The sequence below is a fragment of the Bombyx mori genome, chromosome 24, assembly GCF_030269925.1.
Source record: "Bombyx mori chromosome 24, ASM3026992v2".
NCBI lineage: Eukaryota > Metazoa > Arthropoda > Insecta > Lepidoptera > Bombycidae > Bombyx > Bombyx mori.
Genome location: NC_085130.1, coordinates 7989228 through 8012391, shown reverse-complemented (window position 1 = coordinate 8012391; position 23164 = coordinate 7989228). Strand labels below are relative to the sequence as shown.

Sequence of the window (23164 nt, the reverse complement as noted above, 5' to 3'; positions counted from 1 at the left end):
AAAATTAGGTATCCTTACTAAAACTCCAATAATGTAACCCAAGGTGTAAAAAAAATACCTAAAATATTCTTTACATCGCGTGCTCTGCGAAAACTATTGATGATGGAGTAAAATAATGTACTACGACTGACAACAGATTGTAGAGGTCTGAATTGTACAGAATAATGGCTCTAACTTCTAACTGTAGCATGCTGACTTCACCAAGTAACATACAGTCTCGTCGTCAGGAGGTTACCCTAAGGTAACCACTCCAGCTACCACATTCTAGTTCAATGCAAGTGGGACTTTGACCCGGATATCGTCTTCTCGCATTAAAACTGTATAATCTCAAAACTTACTAATTTTACAGGAGAGTGTTTTAAAGGTTTAACTTGTGATATTTTTAATATTAATCATCTTTGCAACATTTGTTTTTTATTTTTACCAGTTACATTATATCTGTCTTTTAAAGTAAGATAAAATTATATATTAATTTTGTTAATAGTAGTCAAAACAAAGGTAAACTAAAAAAAAAAAAAACTATAACTAAACTAAGCTCTTTTGACAGTATTTATGAGAAAATGTATATTAACTCAATTTCGAATATTTTTGGAAATTATACACTAAAGATGATATGTCAAAAATCTCTCAGTATCCAAATGAAATAAAATTACCATTACATCTTCAAAATGTTATTGGGTGTATCTCGATCAATATAATATATTTTGTTGCAGATTCAAACTGGAAAGACTGGTGCACTTGCCGTTTTTCACTCGTGTAGTCACAGGGTGTTTCGTCAGGATCGGCATAGGGAATAACAACGGGAACCCTGTATACAGGGTGCGTATATATTGTTATTAATATTATGTTTACTGGTGGTAGGACCTCTTGTGAGTCCGCACGGGAGGTACCACCACCCTATCTATTTCGGCCGTGAAGCAGTAATGCGTTTCGGTTTGAAGGGTGGGGCAGCCGTTGTAACTATACTTGAGACCTTAGAACTTATATCTCAAGGTGGGTGGTGCATTTACGTTGTATATGTCTATGGGCTCCAGTAGCCACTTAACATCAGGTGAGCTCATCCACACATCTAAGCAATAAAAAATATATCAAAACGCTAAAAATTCTACCGAAGTACAAATTAATGCTGTATTGTCACTTAGAACACTTAATGAACACTTTAAAATTCTCAATTCACTTCTTCCGCTTCGCTTCAAGTGATCCGTTCGCTGTTTCTCTGCAACGCTTTTATAATCGATACGACATCCCTAGTATTATGGAGAACATTCCTCAGAAGTCGAGTATTTTCGATATTCGTTTCCGTCTTCTGACAATAGATGGCGTTGTACTTCTCGAACGTTCTAGGTTTCACTGGTACTTTTGATATTCGTTTTTGCTATTCGACGATAGATGGTGTTGCTCTTGCCGGCGTAATAATTTGTTCTTCTAAATTCATAATTATATAATAGTATTTACGGTGTTTAAATAAGAAAAGACGAAATTGCGTTTCTTCTAAACAACAAGAAACAACATTTAATGCCCTTTCTTCAATAATTCTATAACACACATTTCACAACGTCCATTAACCGAAAAATTATTTAAACAACTATCAATTGTCATATGACAGATTGACATTCAATCATTCATTACATCTCCCCCGCTGAAAAGACAATTGTAAGAGGCAGTGAATGGTTTTACAATTGTTTATCATATCAGATAGACACTGGAGACAACTTTGTTATATGGTAGAGGTTTGATTCTGCTTTTTTGTGTCCGGTGTCAATTTCATAGATCGATTCTGAAATCTTCTTTAGTATTTTGTATGGCCCTGTTCTCAATTCATCCATTTTCTTCCTGTTTAGTTTATTTCCATTCTCCACATAAACACTATCTCCTTCTTCCAATTTATACCCTTCTCTGTACTGGTCAAATATATTTTTATTATAATTGTGAGATTTTATTGTGTTTTCTAAGGCTAATTTTCGATCTCTTCTCAAATCTTCTGTTGTACAACTTGTTTTCAAATGTAGTGGTAGAATACTCACATTTTCACCCTCTAGAAGGTACCTGGGAGCAAACTTTGTAACTGTGTGTTCTGTTTCATTATATTTTTCTACGCATTCTTGTGCAATTGTTGTCCAAGATGTCTTCTTATCGCTTTCGTTTATTTTACATCTTATCTTATTTGTTAGTGTTTGATTTAATCTTTCGTTAAGCCCATTCGAAAAAGGCGCATCAACAGCTGTGAAAACTATTTTGATATTATTATTCTTTAGAAATTCTTTAAATTCTTTTGAATTTATGCCAGGGTATTGGTCTGATAATACCGTATTAACGTCATAATTTTTTGTTACCTTTTGCATTAGCTTAATGAAATCATTGGAGCCTTGAGTTTTTGATGTACAAATATAGGCATACCGTGTGAAATGATCCACTAGAAGATGCAAATACCTTTTGGTTGATCGGGATCCTCCAAAGCCTCCAATAGTATCGATGGATACAATTTCAAACGGGTGTGTGGCTGGTCCCAAATGTGACATTAAACCATATTTCGACTTCCTCCTGGACTTGTTTTTAATGCAGGTTTCACACGCATCACACATTTTATTAATGTTTGCTGTAATATTTTTGGCTGAAAAGAATGGTGTTATTTTATTTGTCATTTGGGTTCTTCCAATGTGGCAGTACGTGTCATGGACTTTTTTTATTAGAGCTTTGCTAAGTTTTTCTGACAGTATAATCTTATTTCTTCTTTTATTTTTCTTGTAATAAACTTCATTCTCTAATATGTGCTTATTCTTTTCTTTTTGTAGGTCTGGATTTGTTAGCTGGTCATTCTTTATTTCTTGTAGGTCGATTAAATTTACGACCTTTAAAAAATCGTCGTTATTATCATTTGCTTCTAAGACTGGATTTCGGCTTAAGCAGTCCGCTTCTTGATTTGATTTTCCTGGGTTGTATTTAATTTCAAAATTATATTGTGATAGATAATATGTTAAATCACCTAGTTCCTCATCAGTTCGAGCTTTAATGTTCATATTTTCCAGGGGTTTATGATCTGTGTATACCATAAATTCTTTTCCCATAAGCCAATGTTGCCAGTATTTGACTGCTTCTTTTATCGCCAGACATTCTAAGTATATTGCCTTCTTCTTTTTCTGTGCTTCTGTTAATTTCTTCGAAAAATAAGCAACCGGTTTACTCACGCCGTTTTCATCGTCTTGTTTCAACACTGCTCCAACTCCTTTGATACTAGCATCTGTGTAAATTCTTATCGGTGAATCTGGGTCAAATATTTTTAGGATTGGTTCTGAGCAAAGCAATGCTCTAATTTTATCAAATGCTTCCTGGCATTCTGCCGTCCATACAAATTTCACATCTTTCCTTAATAAGTTATGTAATGGATCGAGGATAATTGCACTATGTGGTACAAACTTATGATGAAAATTTACTTTTCCCAAAAACTGCCGTATATTTTTCCTTGTTTCTGGAATTGGGAAGCTTTTGACAGCAGTTAAATAATCTTTTAGAGGTCTAACTGAATTGTCTTCTATTATATGACCCAAGTATTTAGCATGGTGACTTGCAAATGTACATTTTGAAAACTTCAGTCTAAACCCTTCTTTTTGTATTGCTTCCAGTAGTCTCGATATGTGTTGTATATGTTCCTCAAAAGTTTTAGAAAAAATTAAGATGTCGTCAATAAAGTTTACTGCAAAGTTAGATAGTCTGTGTTTTCTTATAATATTGCTCAATATTCTTTGGAAAATCGCTGGTGCAGTCTTTAACCCAAATGGGAGACAAGTCCATTGAAAATGTCCTTCTTGTGTCACAAAAGCAGTCTTATGTCTATCTTGAATTTTCAATGGGATCGACCAAAATGCTGAGTTTATGTCTAATGTAGAATAATACTTACAGTTTACTGTTTTGGTCATTAAGTCCTCTATAAGTGGGAAAGGTTGTGATTGTGGAACTACTATTTTGTTTAAATCTCTGAAATCTATGCATAATCTTGTTTTTTTATCATCTTCTTTCTTATATGCTAGAGTTACAGGAGCAGCAAACGGGCTGTAAGATTCCTCTATCAAATTTTTCTGTAGTAGCTTCGATATTTGACTTTCAATTTCTGTTCTGTCTTCAATTGTGCATCTGTACGGACGCTTATAGCAGTATTTATCTACCATCAAATCTATATGGGCTTCATAATCCTGCACAGAGCCAACATCATATTTGTCCTTAGCAAAAACAGATTTGTATTTATCTACTAACTTCTCAATTTTTGATTGCTGATATAAATCTAGATGATTTACAGACATTTGAAATTCATCAATGTTTACATGTTCATTGAAATTAATTTCACACAATTTGTTGGTATTTATAGTAGTACCCTTTTTTACTATCTCAGAGTATAGTTCCATCTCTATCTTCTCTTTCTCTTCTATTCTCTCTTTAAATGTTTGTTCTTTATTTTTGTCACCTAGTACATCAGGAATTCCGACATTTGTTACATTATTCTCATTAAAACAATGTTCATTTGAGATTATGCTTTTCTTTTCGGGATATTGTATGATGTTAAGTTCTTCATTTTGTATTAATTTGAATTTTTTTATACAATCCAAACCAATTAAGAAGTCATAGTTAAAATTTTCATTATCCACCACAAAAATATCCATATTTCTTTCAATATTGTAGATTTTTATTTTTAGCGTTACCATACCTTTCGTTTTTTTCTCACCATTAATAGTTTTTAAGTTTACAACTTGCATATCATTTGTCTTCTGTTTCTCTTGTATTTTCAATAATCTTGCATTAATTAAAGAAACATTAGATCCAGAGTCATAGATTCCAGAAACCTTCAAAGTGTCATTTATTTGTAAACTTATTTTTATTAATGGTGGTATTTCTAGTTTTTTGGATTTTTCTCATTCAGTTCTATTTCCAATTCTGAATTATTTACTGTTTTTACCACAGCTTTTTTATTTTTTTCTTTGAACCAACAGCTGTCTTCTGGGTGGAACCGTTTCCCTTTTTTCTCATTTAAACAGATTGGGCATGGTTTCTTTTCGTCAATCTTTTTCCCTTTATTATCTAAATTATATGAGCTGTTCCTTTTTTCATATTTATTTTTCATCACCAGATGTTCCAATTTTCTTATCTCATTGTAAAGGTCTTCCGTTCTTTGTAATGTTTCTTTGTCAATCTTGTCCGCCACATAATTGGGTAAACCAAATGCTATGAGATCAATAATTGTTCCGGTATCCACTGTCTTCCTGACTTCCAACAATAATTTCTCCTTCTTTAAAGCATACTCAAGTAAGGATCCCGATTGATATTTAAAGGCAAGAGCATATCTAGTGGAGGACCATCCTTTGTTCGCAAATGTCTCACAAAAATTTTTCTCCCATTTGCTCCATTCTGATTGTACTGTAAGCTTCATCAGCATACAACTGTACCAATCTACACTAGCATTTTCTAAGAAGTTCTTCAAAATTTCAATTTTTTGTTTATCCTCGTTTATTTGAAAACGTTCACATTCTTTATTAAAATCTTTGATCCACTGTAATGCATTTGAATTACGGCCGTTGAATTTTTCTATAATAAAATCCTTTGCAATTTTCCCTAAATTTTGTTTTTCTGGTTTCTGCTGTTTTTGTTCTTGTAGTTTTTCTAACAGTTTTTCAAGCATGTGATTAGAATCACTAGATGTCGATTCATAACTAACAGGTTGTTCTGAAATCTCTTCCAAATAACAATCATTGAATTGCAAATTTTGTTCTTCATCCAAATATGTTTTTGAAATTTCCTCCGTCACAGTTATCCATATTTTCCTCGTTTGATGCCTTTTTACTAAAGAGTTTTTTACTCTGGTGTAGTTAGGAGTAGTTGTGATCACCTTATGAAGATTTACGGGTTGATATTCGACTGGAATTCCAAAAACTTGTCCACTTGGTGTAGCAATAGAAGTTATGCATATGACGTTTGTTTTTCCATCCGCCATTGATTTCATTGTAAAATCAAATCTTAATTTCTCCATTTTCTCAATATATTAGCAAAAATGTTGTTTTATAATAGTATTTACGGTGTTTAAATAAGAAAAGACGAAATTGCGTTTCTTCTAAACAACAAGAAACAACATTTAATGCCCTTTCTTCAATAATTCTATAACACACATTTCACAACGTCCATTAACCGAAAAATTATTTAAACAACTATCAATTGTCATATGACAGATTGACATTCAATCATTCATTACAATTATTTTGATTTTTTTCTCTTGAATTGGTGTAACTGAATAAATACAGAAATTGTTTATAATTATTTTGTACTAGCGACCCGCCCTCGCATCGCTTCGGAAACATAAAATTTTATTATTGATAGCTGAGTCCCGCGGTTATTGTCGTACCGCGGGTGACGCCGCGAGGCGAAGCTAGTCTAAAAAAAGTAGCCTAAGTTACTCCTTATATCATCAGCTGCCTATCAGTGTAAGTCTCGTTTAAATCGGTCCAGCCGTTCCAGAGATTAGTCGGAACAAGCAGACAGACCGACAAAAATTGTAAAAAATATTATTTTGGTGTATGTACCGATATATATTCATATGCATGTAGTAAAAAGCGGTTATTTCAATATTACAAACAGACACTCCAATGTTTTTTATAAGTATAGATTAAGAGAACTGAAGCCCGTTAATATGTTTCAGGTGGCAGAGATCATAGACGTGCACGAAACTGGGAAGGTTTATAACTTGGGCAACACAAGAACAAATAAAGGCTTCAAATTGAGGCACGGAACTCAGGATAGAGCGTTTAGATTGGAATTCGTCAGTAATCAGGTAGATACGTATTTTGTTTTGCAATTCGGTGGATCTATTTTCCTATTTTCTAATTTAAAATGTTTCTACGTCCCAGTAGAGATTATTTCATAAGGATTCATTTCTCTTGAGATTCCCGTGGTAACCCAGGACAACAACAACTTTCACCAGACTGTATTGTTTGAACATGTATGGTGTACCTTGATGCATTGCTTACACTCGTCTGCCTTGGCAGGCAATAAAAAGTGTATTTACAAAATTGTTGCTACTGTTACGCGCTGGAGTTCGGGATATATAAAATTTCACCAAAGTACAACTGAAAACTGTATTCAACACTTAGAACACTTAAAACACTCGACAAATCCTTTAAAACTCTCAATTCGCTTGTTCCGCTTCGCTTCAGGTGATCCGTTCGCTGTTTCGCTTCGAGTAGTCCCAATTACTAACCGACTGCGTGCCATCCCTACAGCGCTTTTATGGTCGATGCCTCATCCCTAGAATTATCGAGAATATTCATACATCTCTAGTAGTAGTTCCCGCTATCTGACAATAGATGGCGTTGTCCTTCTCGCGCGTTCTAGTTCCTTCGATATTCGTTCGACTATTCGGCGATAGATGGCGTTACTCTTACCGGCGTAACACTACTGATAATTTTTTAAAGGAGATACAATGTATTATTAAAACGGCCGTACTAGAAATCGATTGGACAGGTCTATGTTCAGCAGTGAACAGTAGATTGACTGAGATGATGATGACAATGACAATGTCAATAGCAATGTATCGTTCTTCTCCTTTGATAGGAATTCACGGACGGAGAATTTCACAAATGGTACAAAGCTTTAAAGGATGCGAACAAGAAGCCGCCCACCATGGACTTCGTCAGGAATAAGATCAACGAAGTCAAGCAGGCGCTCATGTACGAATTTAAGGTACGCTATGTCAATTTTATGATATTTTTTTTACTTGTAGGTTAGTTATGTTTATAGAAATGCTCAAGGGCATGCATCCTCCACGATAGTAATAGGTTAGTTAGTAGTGTAATTGTTTAATTGTATATCTATACTAACTAGTGGTCCCGCAGTAGTCGAAATTCGTCTATAATTAATTGAAATTATAAGTTTGAACATTATCATGGTTATATTGTCAAAGACTATTATACTTCTATAATCACAGATTTCGCCAAGACCATAGATCAATAATATTAAAGATAAACTGTATTAATCTATTCTCAAATTGACCACAGACTTTAAGCATTAACAAAAGTTTGACAATAAACAAAGAGTGTTTATCTGTGAGTGTGTGAGTGTGTCAAATACACGGTAGTGTGTGTAATGTTTTTTTATATTGATTTAATTTATTATTAATGCATAATTTAAATAAAATATTAGCATTCTGCACTCGTTCTCTATATTCTCTATAAATGTGGGAAATTTCATACTCCTCCGTCCGCGCAATCTTCGTAAAAAGGGTACAAAGTTTTTGCTTCACGTATTAATCTATTAAAAATGAATTGCTGTTCGTTAGTCTCGCTAAAACTCGCTAGAACGGCTGAATCGATTTGGCTAATTTTGGTCTTGAATTATTTGTGTGGAAGTCCAGAGAAGGTTTAAAAGATAGATAATTAAGAAAATGCTCGGAATTAAATAAAAATAACAATTTTGTTTTTCCTTTGATGTGTCTCCCGTTGGACGGATTCGCTTTGTTTGTTTTAAGTTTATTATAATGAAAAAGCTTAGGTCTATTATTTATCGATTGAGGCACTACGAAGTCTGCCGGGTCAGCTAGTTTTATGATATTTTTACTTGTAGGTTAATTATGTTTATAAAAATGCTCAAGGGCATCATGCATCCTCCACGATAGATATAGGTTAGTAGTGTAATTGTATATTGTGAATAAAATCATTTCCTTACATTATAAGGTAGATTAGTTTTCGTGATCGTGTTGTTTTGTCGTATAGTTGTAAAGAATGTTGTGTACAAATTCAGCACTTTGTCTTGTTTAGTCGTGCGCACATAACTTATGCTGCAAGCCAGATTTTGTTTCTTTTTACTTGTGTTTTTTGAAGTTATACTTCTATAGGCGCGTTATGAAAAATTGAGGAGAGTGAAATTTTACGATGCGCGCGCACCGTGACACATAATTAACAGAATGAAATTGCCCACTAAATCGCTCATTACAATACGACCGACGTAACTTGGCGAGTCTGAATATAGCCGCAGGTGAACTTTCCGAACCGTACCGAGAATTACCGAATTTATACGATGTCAAGAAAAGTGATGTCCGTTAAGCGTGTTTGAGGATGTTGTTTAATCGATTTTTTTTCAAATTGATTAAAATTTAAATAAAAAAAAAGAAATAAATTTAATAAAAAAAAGTATAACTTCTTACGTGTACACGCACCCTTTTTATGTATCTTTTTAGCTCGTGATGTGTATTGTGAGCTTAATAAATAAGTAAATAAATAAATTTGAATCTCAGACAAAGTTAGTATGAAAGTAAACATCAAACAACCTATAAATGACAATAACTTCTTTCAGCTTTTGTAGACATCGCCTTGGCTCTGTCCCTGACATTGCTGATGTCCATGGAAACCACTTACCATCAGGTGGGCCGTGTGCTTAAATGGTGCTTATGCTTAAAGGCAATAAATACCCTTAGTGCCATTACTATTAGGATTTAACGAACTTTGATCATAGGCGTGTGGGTATTATTTAACGCAAAAGCTTTAATTTTATTAACAGGAAGAAGATATTGAGAAAATAGTGGCAGAGAAGGAGAGGTTCAGATCTCACCCGACCAACTATGCGATGAAAAAGACGCAGCTTATGAAAGAGAGGGACGTGGCACAACTGAGGTATGAACAACATGCGCTCGTATGCAGGGACGTCTTAAACTAGGATGGGGCCCTTGGGCACACAAGAATTTGAGGCCCTTTTGGATATTAAAAAAAGCGAATTATAATAACATTTTTTTATTGAGTATGAGACTATTTATTATAGCTAATCAAATACAGCATGATATAATATGTCATTAATTATATTAGAATGCTCCTGGTTTTTTGGTTACGATTTCGATAACGGTTTCTTTCGGGATTTCTGTTGAGCAAAATCTTCTATTATAGGCATAGTATATGCCTTGTAAATACCTTCTGATTACTGATTTGTGAAAAAAATGTAATGTGTCCGACAAAAATGTTTTGAGAATAAACGTGGGAGAGAAATTGTCGGTTTTTCGGGGCCCCCTGAGAATGGGAGCCCTGAGCACGGGCCCCGTGTGCCCTTATGGTAAAGACGGTATTGCTTGTATGAATGTACACATATGTGTCTCTGGTTTCCTTGGTACAGGGAATCCTAGTCTCTGGGCAGAAGACCATGAGAGAGAGAGAGAGGGGGAGAGTATTCTTTATTGTACACCAACAAAAAAAAACAATGCGAAACATTAAATACAAAAAAAGTACAATTTCAGTCTTATCGCTAATAGCGATATCTTCCAGACAACCATCAGGTGGAAAAGAATCATTTAGAAACGAATTTCACACGGTGTACCAATAAATTAATATATATATATACAGTCGTGGTCAACTAATTAGGGACATTCAAGATAGTGAAGGGCTATAACCGGTTATGTACATTTAAATATAAAACCCTATTGATTTCTCAGCACCTATTATTTGCATAATGTGGTCCGATTATTATGCTATAAATGGCTGTAAATAAAAGATTTAATAAATAGAAAAAGTATTTAATATCAAAGATTAAACATGCATTAAATATTAAGGTACAATTCTGTAGTGGACATTTAATTAAGGACAGTAAAGTATAATGAAAAATACAGCTACACAAAACTTATAATCTTCAGAGTTATAATATATTTAACAGCTCCATTTTATTACGTGTAAAATCAGTACCCAGTAGCAAAACTTTTGTTAGTAATTACCGCTTGACACCGATGTGGCATAGACATTATCAGTTTCTGACATGTTTCGACAGGAATGTTTGCCTATGCCTCACAAAAAGCTTCATGAAGTTCATCCAAATTTGTATTACGATAAGTGGCAACTTTTTTCTTGATTTCGTGCCAAAGGTGCTCAATTGAGTTGAGGTCCGGGCTATTTGCTGGCCAATCTAGCACCGATACAAACTGACTGGTAAGAAACGACTTGACTGAATGGGCGGTATGTTACGGGTCGTTATCCTGCTGAAACGTCCATATAATAGGGAGATGCTCCTCAGCATAGGGAAGCATAGTTTCTTCCAATATTGCCTTGTATTGATTTTGGTCTAAGCTACCCTGAACTTTCCTCACAGGTCCCACTCCACGTCCAGAAAATGAACCCCATATTTTAATGTTTCCACCGCCATGTTTCACCTGTTTTTTTGTGAATCTTGGATTCATTTCCGCTTTTACAGGACACCGTACATATTGCCTTCCATCTGAAGAAACCAAATTAACCTTGGTCTCGTCAGAGAAACGTACATGTTGCCATTGGGCGTAGGTCCAATGTCCATATTTACGTGCAAATGCCAAACGAGCATTTCTATGTTCTTTCTTCAACAACGGTACTTTGCGAGCCACTCTTCCGAACAACCCTGCTTCTACCAAACGTCGTCGAACGGTCCTCGCAGATACACCGGCTCTTTCGTTTGCCCCAAACACTTCGTGTTTAATTAAAATAGAGCCTAGAAACGGATCTTTCTTAGCTAACCTGGTTATCATTCTATCTTCTTGCGGAGTCGTTTTTCTCGATCTTTTTGTTCTGGACACATTTAAAGCTGTGTTATAGCGCTTGAAATGTTGCACTGCATTGCATACCATAGTTTTTGAACAATTTAAATGTTGTGCTATCCTTCGGTATGACCAACCACGCTCGACAAACTTCATGATAATTTTTCGTAGTGTTGGATCGCAACTTTTATTTTTGCCCATTTTTCTTCAAAATAATTCTCAAAACTTAAAATAAAAAATCTGGATTGCCGCCAAAACGACCACTAAACAATAAGAAAAGAAACAAAAAAGTATTAAAATTCCAATTTTGAAATTGGAACGCAAACCTCAATGTCCCTAATTAAATGGCCAGCCAGCATTCTTTGAACCAATAGCACTATGATATTGTATCAGCTATACTGTAAAGAGGTTTAATGTTTAAGAAGTCATTATTGTTTGTATAATCGCGCACATAAATGACTAATTACACTTACATGTAAAAGATATGGAATATTGCTAAGACTCGTTGGAAAATAAAAAAAATATTTACAATTTGGTTTAACTAGAGATTGTCCCTAATTAGTTGACCACGACTGTATATATATATCCACTATTATACACATACATATATATACACAATTTCTTTACATATATACATGAAAATATACAATGTAACGTAATAATAATTTTGCTTCTTTACACATAAATAAGAATAAACAATTACATATTTAAAATACCTATGAAAAATAAATATACAATTGAACCATGTATGATTTGTTATTCATGTATTTCGATTTGTTTAACTTAATTAATATTATTATAATAACAAAAGGCTAACGTGATATTATTATGATAATAAAAGGCTAACGGTCCTATTTCTAATTATCGAACAGGGGTGACGATGAACTGGTGATGGACCTAAACTCCAAGATCGAAGAGTTGGAGGAGCGTGCCAACCAGCTCGACAAGACGCGGACCTCGTCCATACAGAGCATCTCGTACATCAACAACAGGAACCGGAAGCTGAACGTTGAAACCGCCGAGAAAGCTATCATGGAGGAGGTACTTTTCTCTGACTGAAGATTGTTCTCATTCATGAATAATTAGTTATAAGAGAAAGAATTGTTGCATTAAATTGGCCAGTGAACCTTTTGTTTATTGCCTTTGTACGCAGACGAGCATACGGCCCACCTGATGGTAAGTGATCACCGTCGCTCATGGACGTCAGCAATGCCAGGGGCAGAGCCAAGCCGCTGTCTACCATTAAATTTGTTTGTGAAATATAAATAAAATTGAATCACTAAATAACATTGTACTTCAGGAGCCAAAAGATTCAGATCACATGTCTAAAGCTAAACAACGATATTCACTTCCATTTGACAATGATCACCTAGTTCAAGCTACCATACGATACCATAATAGCCCCACAGGCTACCAGCCAATATGTAGTGAAACAGAAAGGCTCAGAACCACCATCCTGCCTATGTCTCTCGGTCACCGTCCTTGTCGAACCCATCGCTTGCGACGAAGGGCTCGGCGAGTAAATTAACCCTCGGACACAGCCCACTGAGTTTCTCGCCGGATCTTCTCAGTGGGTCGCGTTTCCGATCCATTGGTAGATTCTGCGAAGCACGGCTCTTGCTAGGGTTCGTGTTAGCAACGTCGTCGGGTTTGAGCCCCGTGAGCTCACCTACTCAGCATAGGGAGGAAAATAAAAAAAACCTATGTCTGCTGTAAAGTAGAAAGATGTGTTCAATTAGAATTGCAATTATTTATTACGATGATTACTGTTTCAGGTCAAAGCGAATAAAGGAAAGAAAACAGACGACCCGTTCACGAGGCGACACACCAAGCCCGTCATGAACTTTAAATCACAAAGCAGCAGGAGTCAGGTGAGAGAATGGGACACTATTGACTCTGTCATTGTCAACATTAAACTGTCAACTGTGAACACACTTAGGCATATTGTATATATGGAGGGTAGAATTAAGGAGCACCATCTTGTATGCGGGACAAGTTGAAAAATTATTCACCTGTAGCAAGTTATTGCTTGAAGACTTACCAAAATAGTGGTAGCGTAGTAGAAATGATATGAATATAGCAGTTTTAAACAGAGCGAAATGTGGTAGTTTTTGGTGCTGTTTTTAAAAACTTTTGGCTTCCTTCCAGTGGATATTTTTTAATACACTGAGATGATGCTCCTTACTTCCACGTTCCATAATAGTATAACAGGTAGGAGTAGAAAGCAATACTCTATTATTATATATTTTATTTCAACAAATGTTACTTTTAGAAATGTAGCCTGTGTTGTTCAAATTTGCATTGGACATAATAATATGATTCAGATTTAGATAACATTTCACACAAACATAGTTTATACTTAAGATATAATTCATTACTATATAACTATATACGATGATATTTTGAGACGATGGGCCCTTGGGGCCCTGAAGCAAAGAAATTTTTAACAGAAATCTCCAAACGCTTGAAGGAGGTTACACATGATGCTAAGGCTGGCTGGTACTTTGCACAGAGAGTGAGTCTGGCTGTCCAATGAGGTAATGTAGCCAGTATCTTGGGAACTGTGCCTCCTTTAAGCGCATTGGAAGATCTGTTCTACTGTTCACACAGTTGATGTATGTTAAATTATTTTGATTTCACAAAATCTTTATATAATAGTATAAAGTAATAAATGAGACTATATACTTAATATATAATTCATTATAGAATTTTATGGAAATAAAACGTTTGTTCTCTATTCTTATTTTATTTTGTAATTACAAATTTAATTTGGCCACAAGGCGCAACGCGGGGTCCACATACAGCTATGCTGATGTGCCTCTCAAACTAATTCGTAAATTGTTTTAGGAGCTAATAAGCAACCAGCAGGCCGCAGCTGTGGAAGCCCAGATACAAATTGAGGAAGAGAGGATGGAGAAGGAGAAAATTGAGAGAGATAGACTTGAAGTGAGTTTTATGTGATGCTTGTATGAATTTTTAATATCTGTGTGCGAGAATTTCAAGATTTTGTTTCTTTAACCAAAATTTTATAATAGTTAAACAAATTTGATCAATAAATCTGTCGTAATACTTACACTATATAATTAACCAATGCTTACAATAATTACATAAGAAAATTTTAAGGCTTCACGGGCGATTAATGATGGCGTTTTTAATTTGTCACTTTACCCTATTTGGAAGGCAGGGTCAAAAGGTCACATCACATTTATTACAAAACATTTACGCTGAACACATCATAATGATGACTTGATCTGACGAGATGAAGCTACGTGTCTCAGAAATGCAGTAGAATATCGTACAACCTCAAAATGTCCTAGAAAAAAGATTAATTGAATCATTTACAATAACTTTAGTTGACACGCGGCAGGGTAGGACGTGCGTCGCCAGCGGGTCAACGACCTCCGGCGGCACGCAGCTGTATAGAGGTCGTTGACCCTATAACATACGTGTTCTCATCAATTTTTTTTATGTGTATTTTTCTTTTACATCATTTCTGAGATATAATGTGGGTGATGTTGAGAAGTGTTTTTTCTTTCTTTTTTATTGCTTCGTTGGGTATACGAACTCACAGCCCACCTGGTGTTAAGTGGTTACCGGAGCCCATAGTCATCTACAACGTAAATGCGCCACCCACCTTGAGATATATGAGTTATAATGTCTCAGTATAGTTACAACGGCTGTTCCGCCCGTCAAACCGAAACACATTACTGCTTCACGGCAGAAATGTGGAAATGTACCTACCCGTGCGGACTCATAAGAGGTCCTACCACCAGTATAATGTACTCGATACTCAATATGTCGCATCCAATCCCCCTGCATCGACCCATATCCCGGCCCCGGCTGATGGTTATTGTCATGTCCAACAGAACCACGAGGAGGCGAAGAGGTCCCGCGGCGAGCACCCCACGTCCAGCGACACCAGCCTGTACTCGCTGCACGACTTCGAAATTAACATAGACCTAGATCTACCTGCAGCAAGTAAGTTGTAGCGACCAGCTGTTCCCTATCACTGCCTGTCTTTTATTACCTAGATTTTATTGACTTGTCTTTGACCTGTCTACACAGGGTAACAACCATCTGGTACTTAAGTGATAGTTGCTAAATATTACAAAGTGAATCTTATCGCCCACCTCAAGATGTAGAACCAAAGTCATGTTTTTTTATATTTATTGCATACTAGCGACCCGCCCACGCTTCGCTTCGGAAACTGTAATATATTATTGATTTCTCCACTATTTGACGGATGTTATTATACATATAAACCTTCCTTTTCAATCACTCTATCTATTAAAAAAAACCGCATCAAAATCCGTTGAGTAGTTTTAAAGATTTAAGCATACATAGGGACAGAGAAAGCAACTTTGTTTTATACTATGTAGTGATTATATTGACTCCTCTTTGATCTGCCAGCACAGGGTAGCAACCTGTGGTAGGCAGCGGCTTGGCTCTGCCCCTGGTATTGCTAAAGCCCATGGGCGACGGTAACCACTCACCATCAGGTGGGCCGTATGCTCATCTGCCTACTATGGGCAATAATTTTTTTTTTTTAATCTTGTATTTAAGTGATAGCTGCAGTCCATAGATATTAATTTAAATTTATTATTAAAGTGGATCTTATCTCCCACCTCGAGATCTAGAACCGAAGTCATGTTTTTTTTTAATTGCATATATAGATGGACAAGCTCACAGTCTACCTGGTGTTAAGTGGTTAGTGGAGCCCATAGACATCTATAACGTAAATGAGTTCTGAGGTCTCAGTATAGTTACAACAGCTACCCCACCCTTCAAACCGAAACGCATTACTGCTTCATGACAGAAATAAGTAGGGCGGTGGTACTGTACTACTCACAAAAGGTTCTACCACCAGTAAGTTTATTTAATGATTGTCCTGCAAATAGCAAGGTGGGAAAGACTCCATTGGTACTAGTATTTTCCTCTGTAGCTTGTTTTCAACGTGTCCTCATACTCATTAAACTTTAAATGGCTCTCCTATAAGTATATTATAAAACTAAATAATAACTTATAAAAATATTCTTTCACCCCTCGACATGTTTATTTTGATATGTATTAAATTAAAAAAACAAGCTTCTTCATATTAGTGATAAAACTATTAATTGGTCTTTTATGTTACTAACGTATCTAACTAACTAATATAAAAATCTACAGTGGCTTTTACGGATGTTCCGTTATAACTACTGCATCTGATTGACTTGAAACTTGGTATCCATGTAGAAAATACATGTACTTAACGGATAGACTAATATTTATATGGGTGTTGGACTCCCTAATAATAACGACAATAAATAATAATGTTAATTTTAAATGCCCAGCGAAGCGGGCGAGTACGGCTAGTTATTGTATATTACCAGTATATGGTGTGACAACATACAGTTCTCCGTTAAGTTCCAATTAATTGTTGACAGAATCCGTGTCGAGCCAGCCGAAGCAGGTGACGACGAAGGTCAAGGAGACGGGGCCCAAGCGCTCGCTCAACCTCGAGGAGTACAAGAAGAGGCACGGGCTCATTTGAGTGTCGCCATCCCCCCGCGGCCCTCCGCCCGGCCCCCCGACTGGGAACCATCCGGTGTGCTTTGAATTCGTGAAGATAATTAATACAAAAGTGAAGTTCAACTGTGGAAGTGTATCAGAGCGAAAAGCGCGCGAGTGTTGCCAGGAATTTGAAGTTGTGTTTGTGCAGTGGCAACACTGAACTCATTGCAATAGTGTCGAGTGATATTGAGCCTCTGTGAAGTTAATTTTAATCGATGATTGTGCGAACAAATATACATTAGGACTCGAATGATACGTTGATTTTAATGAAAATGTTTGAGTTATGGCGTCGTGATCTTACCGCCTATGGGACTTACATAACGAACCTACCTTACTATAGACACACGTACTCATGTTACTTATTGCTCAGCCAAGTAACGTGCTCACGACTCGTCTGGCGCTAAGTTGTTCGTGTAGCAACGCGAGCGCCGCCAGCCGCCTTGAGGCTTGAGGTCTGCGTCTCAACAGTCATTATCAATTGAGGTTACCGCCCCCGCTCATTGCTCATGCATCATCATATCGAGGGTTGATAATTCTATTTAATGAATCAATTTCTTGGTATGGAGGCGTCTTCAGTAAACACGCGATCGAAATACAAATTCCACCTTTAGAAATAAAGTGACTTAACAAGTTCTTTTAAAGAAAATAAGTTTTATACTTTGTACGACTTACAAACAATAAAGTCGCTGTCAAACCAAAATCTGCTATGTAAATTTTATATGAAGTTGAATTTTTAAGAACTATATCAAATGAAAGCCGTAAATTAATATTAAAGCTATAGACACAACAGTTTTTTTATACAGTAGATATAAGGCTGTGAACTATACGAAAAGGTCAAAAAGTAAAAATCTCAAAAAGTTCACATAGCAGATTTTGGTTTGACAACTGCGATATGTATTCAATCGTTTTATTAAAAATAAACTGTCCTAGAAAAGGACAGGACTTACTGTTTCCGTTTTTTTTAAATCAAGTGTCAACCTTAAAGTACTAAAATCGAAAATACAAAAAAAAACCTCAATTACATTTTTGGAATTTGAGTTTACCAAAAAAAATTACAATTTTGAATAAAGCCATTTCAATTCTAAAGCTGCGAAATGTAACAAATACGTGAACTATATAATTGTTTTTAACGGATCGACTAGCTATACAACCGTCTGGTCAGTTGTTATTCACAATGTCAATTGTCGTGACAAATTTCCCTGGGATAATGTAAATATCGAGGGGCGAAAAACTATTCGGCTTAAGCGACATTTTTGCAATTCTTTTAGCAATTTAAAGTTAAAAATTTGGAAAAATATAACAAAAAAAGACTTTAGCTATTCAACTAAAGTAAACTTAATTGAGGTTAAATTAATGAGGTTCAATTAAAAAACATTTAACTGTTGATGCTAATGCCAAATAAAATAGACCTTTAATTAATTACAAAGGTAAATGTCACTTAAACCAAATAGCCTTTTGCCCCTCTATATATATTCATACAGGATATATTGTTAGGCCTCGGAAAGTTCTCGAAGGCTTCTACGTTCATCGACGTAAAAAAAAACTAGAAACGACTCATTAAAAAATATATATGACTTTTAGATTTAGATATATATTTTTTTATATTTTTTTTTCTCTGTGGAGGGTAAAGACGAGAGGTCTTTGTGAGGGAAAAATTCACAAAATATCCGGCTGTGAGCTCTTGTATGCAATTGAAAAACTCATTAAAACAGCATTAGAGTAGGTAATGTCATATAAATATAGTAAATATAAGTAGAGTGAAGGTTGTCGAGTTTTTTAGTTATTTATTGCTTAGACGGGTGGACGAGCTCACGGTTCATCTGGTGTTAAGTGGTCACCGGAGCCCGTGGACATCAACAAGGTAAATGCCGCCACTCAGCATGAGACAAGAGTTCTAAGGTCTCAGTTTTATAGTACAACGTCTGCCCCACCCTACGAAACGCATTACTGCTTCACGGCAGAAATAGGTAGGGTGGTGGTACCCACCCTGCAAACTCACAAGAGGTCCTACCAGTAAATTCGACGCCATCTTTGAATTGACGCTTCTCTACGCTGGTCACTTTTCTAGCGTATAGAATGTGTTCCTTGGACTTTTTGGCGGGAACGCGAGGAGTGAAGTTGTATGATTTGTTTTATATTGTCTATTTAGTGTTTCTTCAGGTTTAAGTGTTTAATAACGGTGGTTTATTAACTATTTAATATCTGGGAAAATGAAATAAAGCCGCTGGACGTAACTTCTCGGGATCCTCCAAAAAGTCCACTGAAAAAATCTCAGTAAATGACCACTGTTTTACTGAGATTTTATTTCATCCCATATCATCTCATTTCATTTAATTTCATCCCGATTGATTAATGTCTCAAATTAATCATCTTCGTTTGACTTCATTTATCATTTTTCATAAAAATAAGAATATAAATTAAAATAAGACATGACTTAAAGGTCTTAGTTACCAGGTCATAAAATCCCTCAAAAAAAAAAAGCGAATGTGCTTTTTCCCTCTGCCCTCCGTGCTGTTATGGGAATGATCTTTTAATTGCATTCCGACAATGTTAGGGAGCTTTCTGTACTTAAGCTAGGAACTTGCAGGCTCTACGGAGCACGGCTTTTTTTTATTTTAAAGGGGAACGTGAGCATGCTCACGAGCGCTCACCCCCTCCAGCTGTCAAGTCGGAATGCAATTATAAAGCCCTAATATAAACTTAATTATCGATAGATAGTTTTCGTAATTTATTTATTAAATTAGATTTAATGCTTTTTTTTCCAGTAATGTCTACTTTAAGGTTATGAAAGCGAAGTTATAACAAAGTTGTATGTTATATTGTTAAGTGACCAGTTCCGTCTGCGTGTAAAGGAACGTGTCAATACTAAATGTTGAAATTTACAGTGGGCCCTGGTGATCGCTTTACAACAGCCGGACCCCTGTCAGTCCAAATAGCGCCACCGGAAAATATTTTTTTGAACTACTGATTTATGTTATTAAAAAAAAAAACAAATAAATAAATCGTGAAAAACCGCAATTTTTATTTTATCCAAGGCAATCGCAGCAGATTATAACGTCACTTGTAAGTACTGTTGTCTAAAGCAAGGCCAACCAGACGAGATAAAAAATGTAAACAAAGTTTCAGGAGCAAAAAACATTTTTATTTAAATAAATTATTACAAAGTTCGAATTTTAATCGCTGTCATCTTTTTTCGTACTGAACTTTAAAAATCAAAATTATGGTAGTGGTTCAAGTACAAATGAATTAATAAATAAACTTACCTTTTGACGCTTTTTGCGTGGTGAATTCATTTTAGAGCCGCCAGGCTGTGATTCCATAATTAAAATCAACAACTAAGTACTCACAATAACAGCAAAAATCAAAAATAAAACTAACAAAAACGGAATAATAACAACAACAAACCAAGTATTTACTTGAATTTACGGAAACGAAAAAATATGTATCACTTCGAACGCAATCCAAACAGGAATGAACTTGTTCACAAAATGGCGGACCAAATGTTGACAACTGCGGTACTCAGTGCTTTCCTGTACCACGAAACACACGACAGCTGATGTCGACCAACTGACGCCATAACTGCGCGTACGAGTGATAAGGACAGAGATAATAATCCCTCGCTATCGCAATGTAACTCAGTAACGGTCCGCTTGTTTACGTTTATTATCTCGTCTGGTTGGCCTAAGTTTACATCGAAGTAATTCGTGCGAATATAAAATTCAACTGAAGGAAGTCTTACGGACTAACATATTAAAGTGTGTTTACACGCAACATTATTTTTTCATCAAAGAAGCTCTTGTGTAATCGGCCCTTTAATAAAAATATTGTGGCTTTATAAGTAAGGCCTCCTTTGCTTTTATACTAACCAATCGTCCGTTTATAACTTGTACTGTGTATGTTATCTAGTGTAATCGGATCATAGAGTTACTATTCTAACTGGAGTGCTTACTTCGTTTGACATAAAAACTAAAAATATACTTTATCTCTATGGCTTAAAGTTTATTTTTAAATAGCAAAAGATGTAAGGAAAAACGGTCTGAAAAGAGAATGATTATTAAGTGGTGGTGTCCCTCTCGCACATTTTACAAACAAAAAGCAGTGTTGCTAGCTTAGAGGATTTTCCACAAAATCTCGTAATTTGGACGCCTGTCTTAGTTATCAAAAATGGCTTTTAATGGTTAGTGGATTTTTTAGTAGATTGGGCGTTGTTGAAAATTATCGAAAAGGTTAAAATCAATCCACTTTACAGGATTTTAAACATTTAAACGATGTGACTTAAACTTATCTAGAAAATAGTGCGACAATTTAAAATTTCCATCAACGTCAAAAATTAAATTGGTTCAAAAGAAACGTACAAAGTTATGGTGAAATTAATTTCTGATGATGACAATTTATTAAAATAAATTATATAAGAAGTATTGATTAAATGATATATATTGATTTTGAATAGAACATCACACATTAATAAAGCTCATTAACAAAAAAAATTTATGTTCTATAATAATAAGAACTCTGTTTAATGGAAAATTTAATGGTAGGTACGTAGATTTCTAATGGTTTTCATGTTGAATTTGGTGGGAAACCAGATTAATTGTTGGCATCACCGAAAAAGAGCTATGAATGGATTAAAAGAAAAATGGCGTCTATTTACGTTTGTAGTTCGAAATTAAAAGGGCACTGATACAGCTTGTGGCTTGTTTTTTTTCGAAAATCGTGAAAGTTTCCGTGTAATCATGGTGAACACTTGTATTGTAAGTGGTTGTAAGCGAGAATCCTCTCCAGTTTGTGGAATATCCTTCCATATGTCAGATTCATTGATATATTTTTACTAGTGTGAGCATATATTTTTAAAATGTGAGATATTTTTTCTCATTATAATATTTAATACCATTTGTCTTGTAAATTGTACTTAATCTATGTCATATACTAAATTTGAAAAAACAATCGTGAAAAACTATAATTTTGCAATGTATTTTTCAGATTATAAGAGCCATCACGTGGTATTTTTTGAACTTTTTTTATTGTATTGAATAGCGTCGCACGCAAGCATGTATATCATTTGCCTGACGTTAAGCGAACGAGGAGGATTTTCTAGTAAATATGACGTTGGAATTTCTAGAAAGTGTCCCATATAAAGGTCAAACAAGAGGAATCAAGTACTCAAACGCAAGAAATAAAAAATATCCCGAGAAAAGCAAAATTACGACAAGATGTTAAGGTTTTGAAACAAAAACTTAAAAGTCGCGAAATAGTGATTGTAAATATAAAGTCGATTTTAGATTCATTAAAGAAAAATGGCGATTTTTAATTGAATTGAAGTTTAAATTGCGAAATTTTAATGATACTCATGGTCCACTTAGATATTGATTAAAATAAATTATGTTTTTCGTTGAAAAAAAGAGAATTTACATAAAATAGAGGAAATGTTATTTTTTTTTTTTTTTGCTTAGGTGGATGGACGAACTCACAGCCCACCTGGTGTTAAGTGGTTACTGGAGCCCATATACATCTACAACGTAAATGCGCCACCCACCTCGAGATATAAGTTCTAAGATCTCAGTATAGTTACGACGGCTACCCCACCCTTCGAACCGAAACGCATTACTGCTTCACGGCGGAAATCATACGAATGCACCGGACGTGTTATCCTTTAGGCCACGACGACTTCTATTATAAGACTACAGAAAATTAACTGAACTTAATAATAATAATATAACCAATATTTTGTAAATAGAGATCAAGTACTATAAGTATTGTATTATGTGTATTGACTTGTTATTTAAGAGTTATTTAATTGTCTACATATACCAAATAAATTAATTTCAGTTCATTTCATTTTATTACCCATTGTGTTGTTTATTTCCTAAAATGTAACTAGTAGACTTAATATACACGTGTCATAAAAATAGCACAGAAGTAAAAATACAAGCAATTTTAAATCAATTGAAGATGTGAATGTAGGAAAAGAGCACCCGATACGCGCAGACCATGTGTGTTGCAGTGTCTCACTCAGTGTGTCAAATATTAATTTGCACGGCCCACTTAGCCAGTACATTAAAGTAGGAATTGCGTAATTAAGTTCAACATAATATTTAAGTCACG

General features: G+C 35.2%; 1 protein-coding gene across 1 annotated transcript in view; it reads left to right on the top strand.

The window, feature by feature from the left end:
* The window catches only part of LOC101743014 (RNA polymerase-associated protein Rtf1), a 32375-nt gene extending 12301 nt beyond the window's left edge, over positions 1–20074 (top strand). The window contains exons 11-19 of the mRNA XM_004923106.5: positions 714–819; positions 6677–6808; positions 7588–7716; positions 9529–9641; positions 12385–12553; positions 13288–13383; positions 14360–14458; positions 15379–15490; positions 16936–20074. Of these exons, the coding sequence (XP_004923163.2) occupies positions 714–819; positions 6677–6808; positions 7588–7716; positions 9529–9641; positions 12385–12553; positions 13288–13383; positions 14360–14458; positions 15379–15490; positions 16936–17042 (1063 nt within the window). The 3' untranslated portion in view covers positions 17043–20074. The remainder of the gene's footprint in view (positions 1–713; positions 820–6676; positions 6809–7587; positions 7717–9528; positions 9642–12384; positions 12554–13287; positions 13384–14359; positions 14459–15378; positions 15491–16935) is intronic.
* The last annotated feature ends 3090 nt before the right edge of the window (positions 20075–23164 follow it).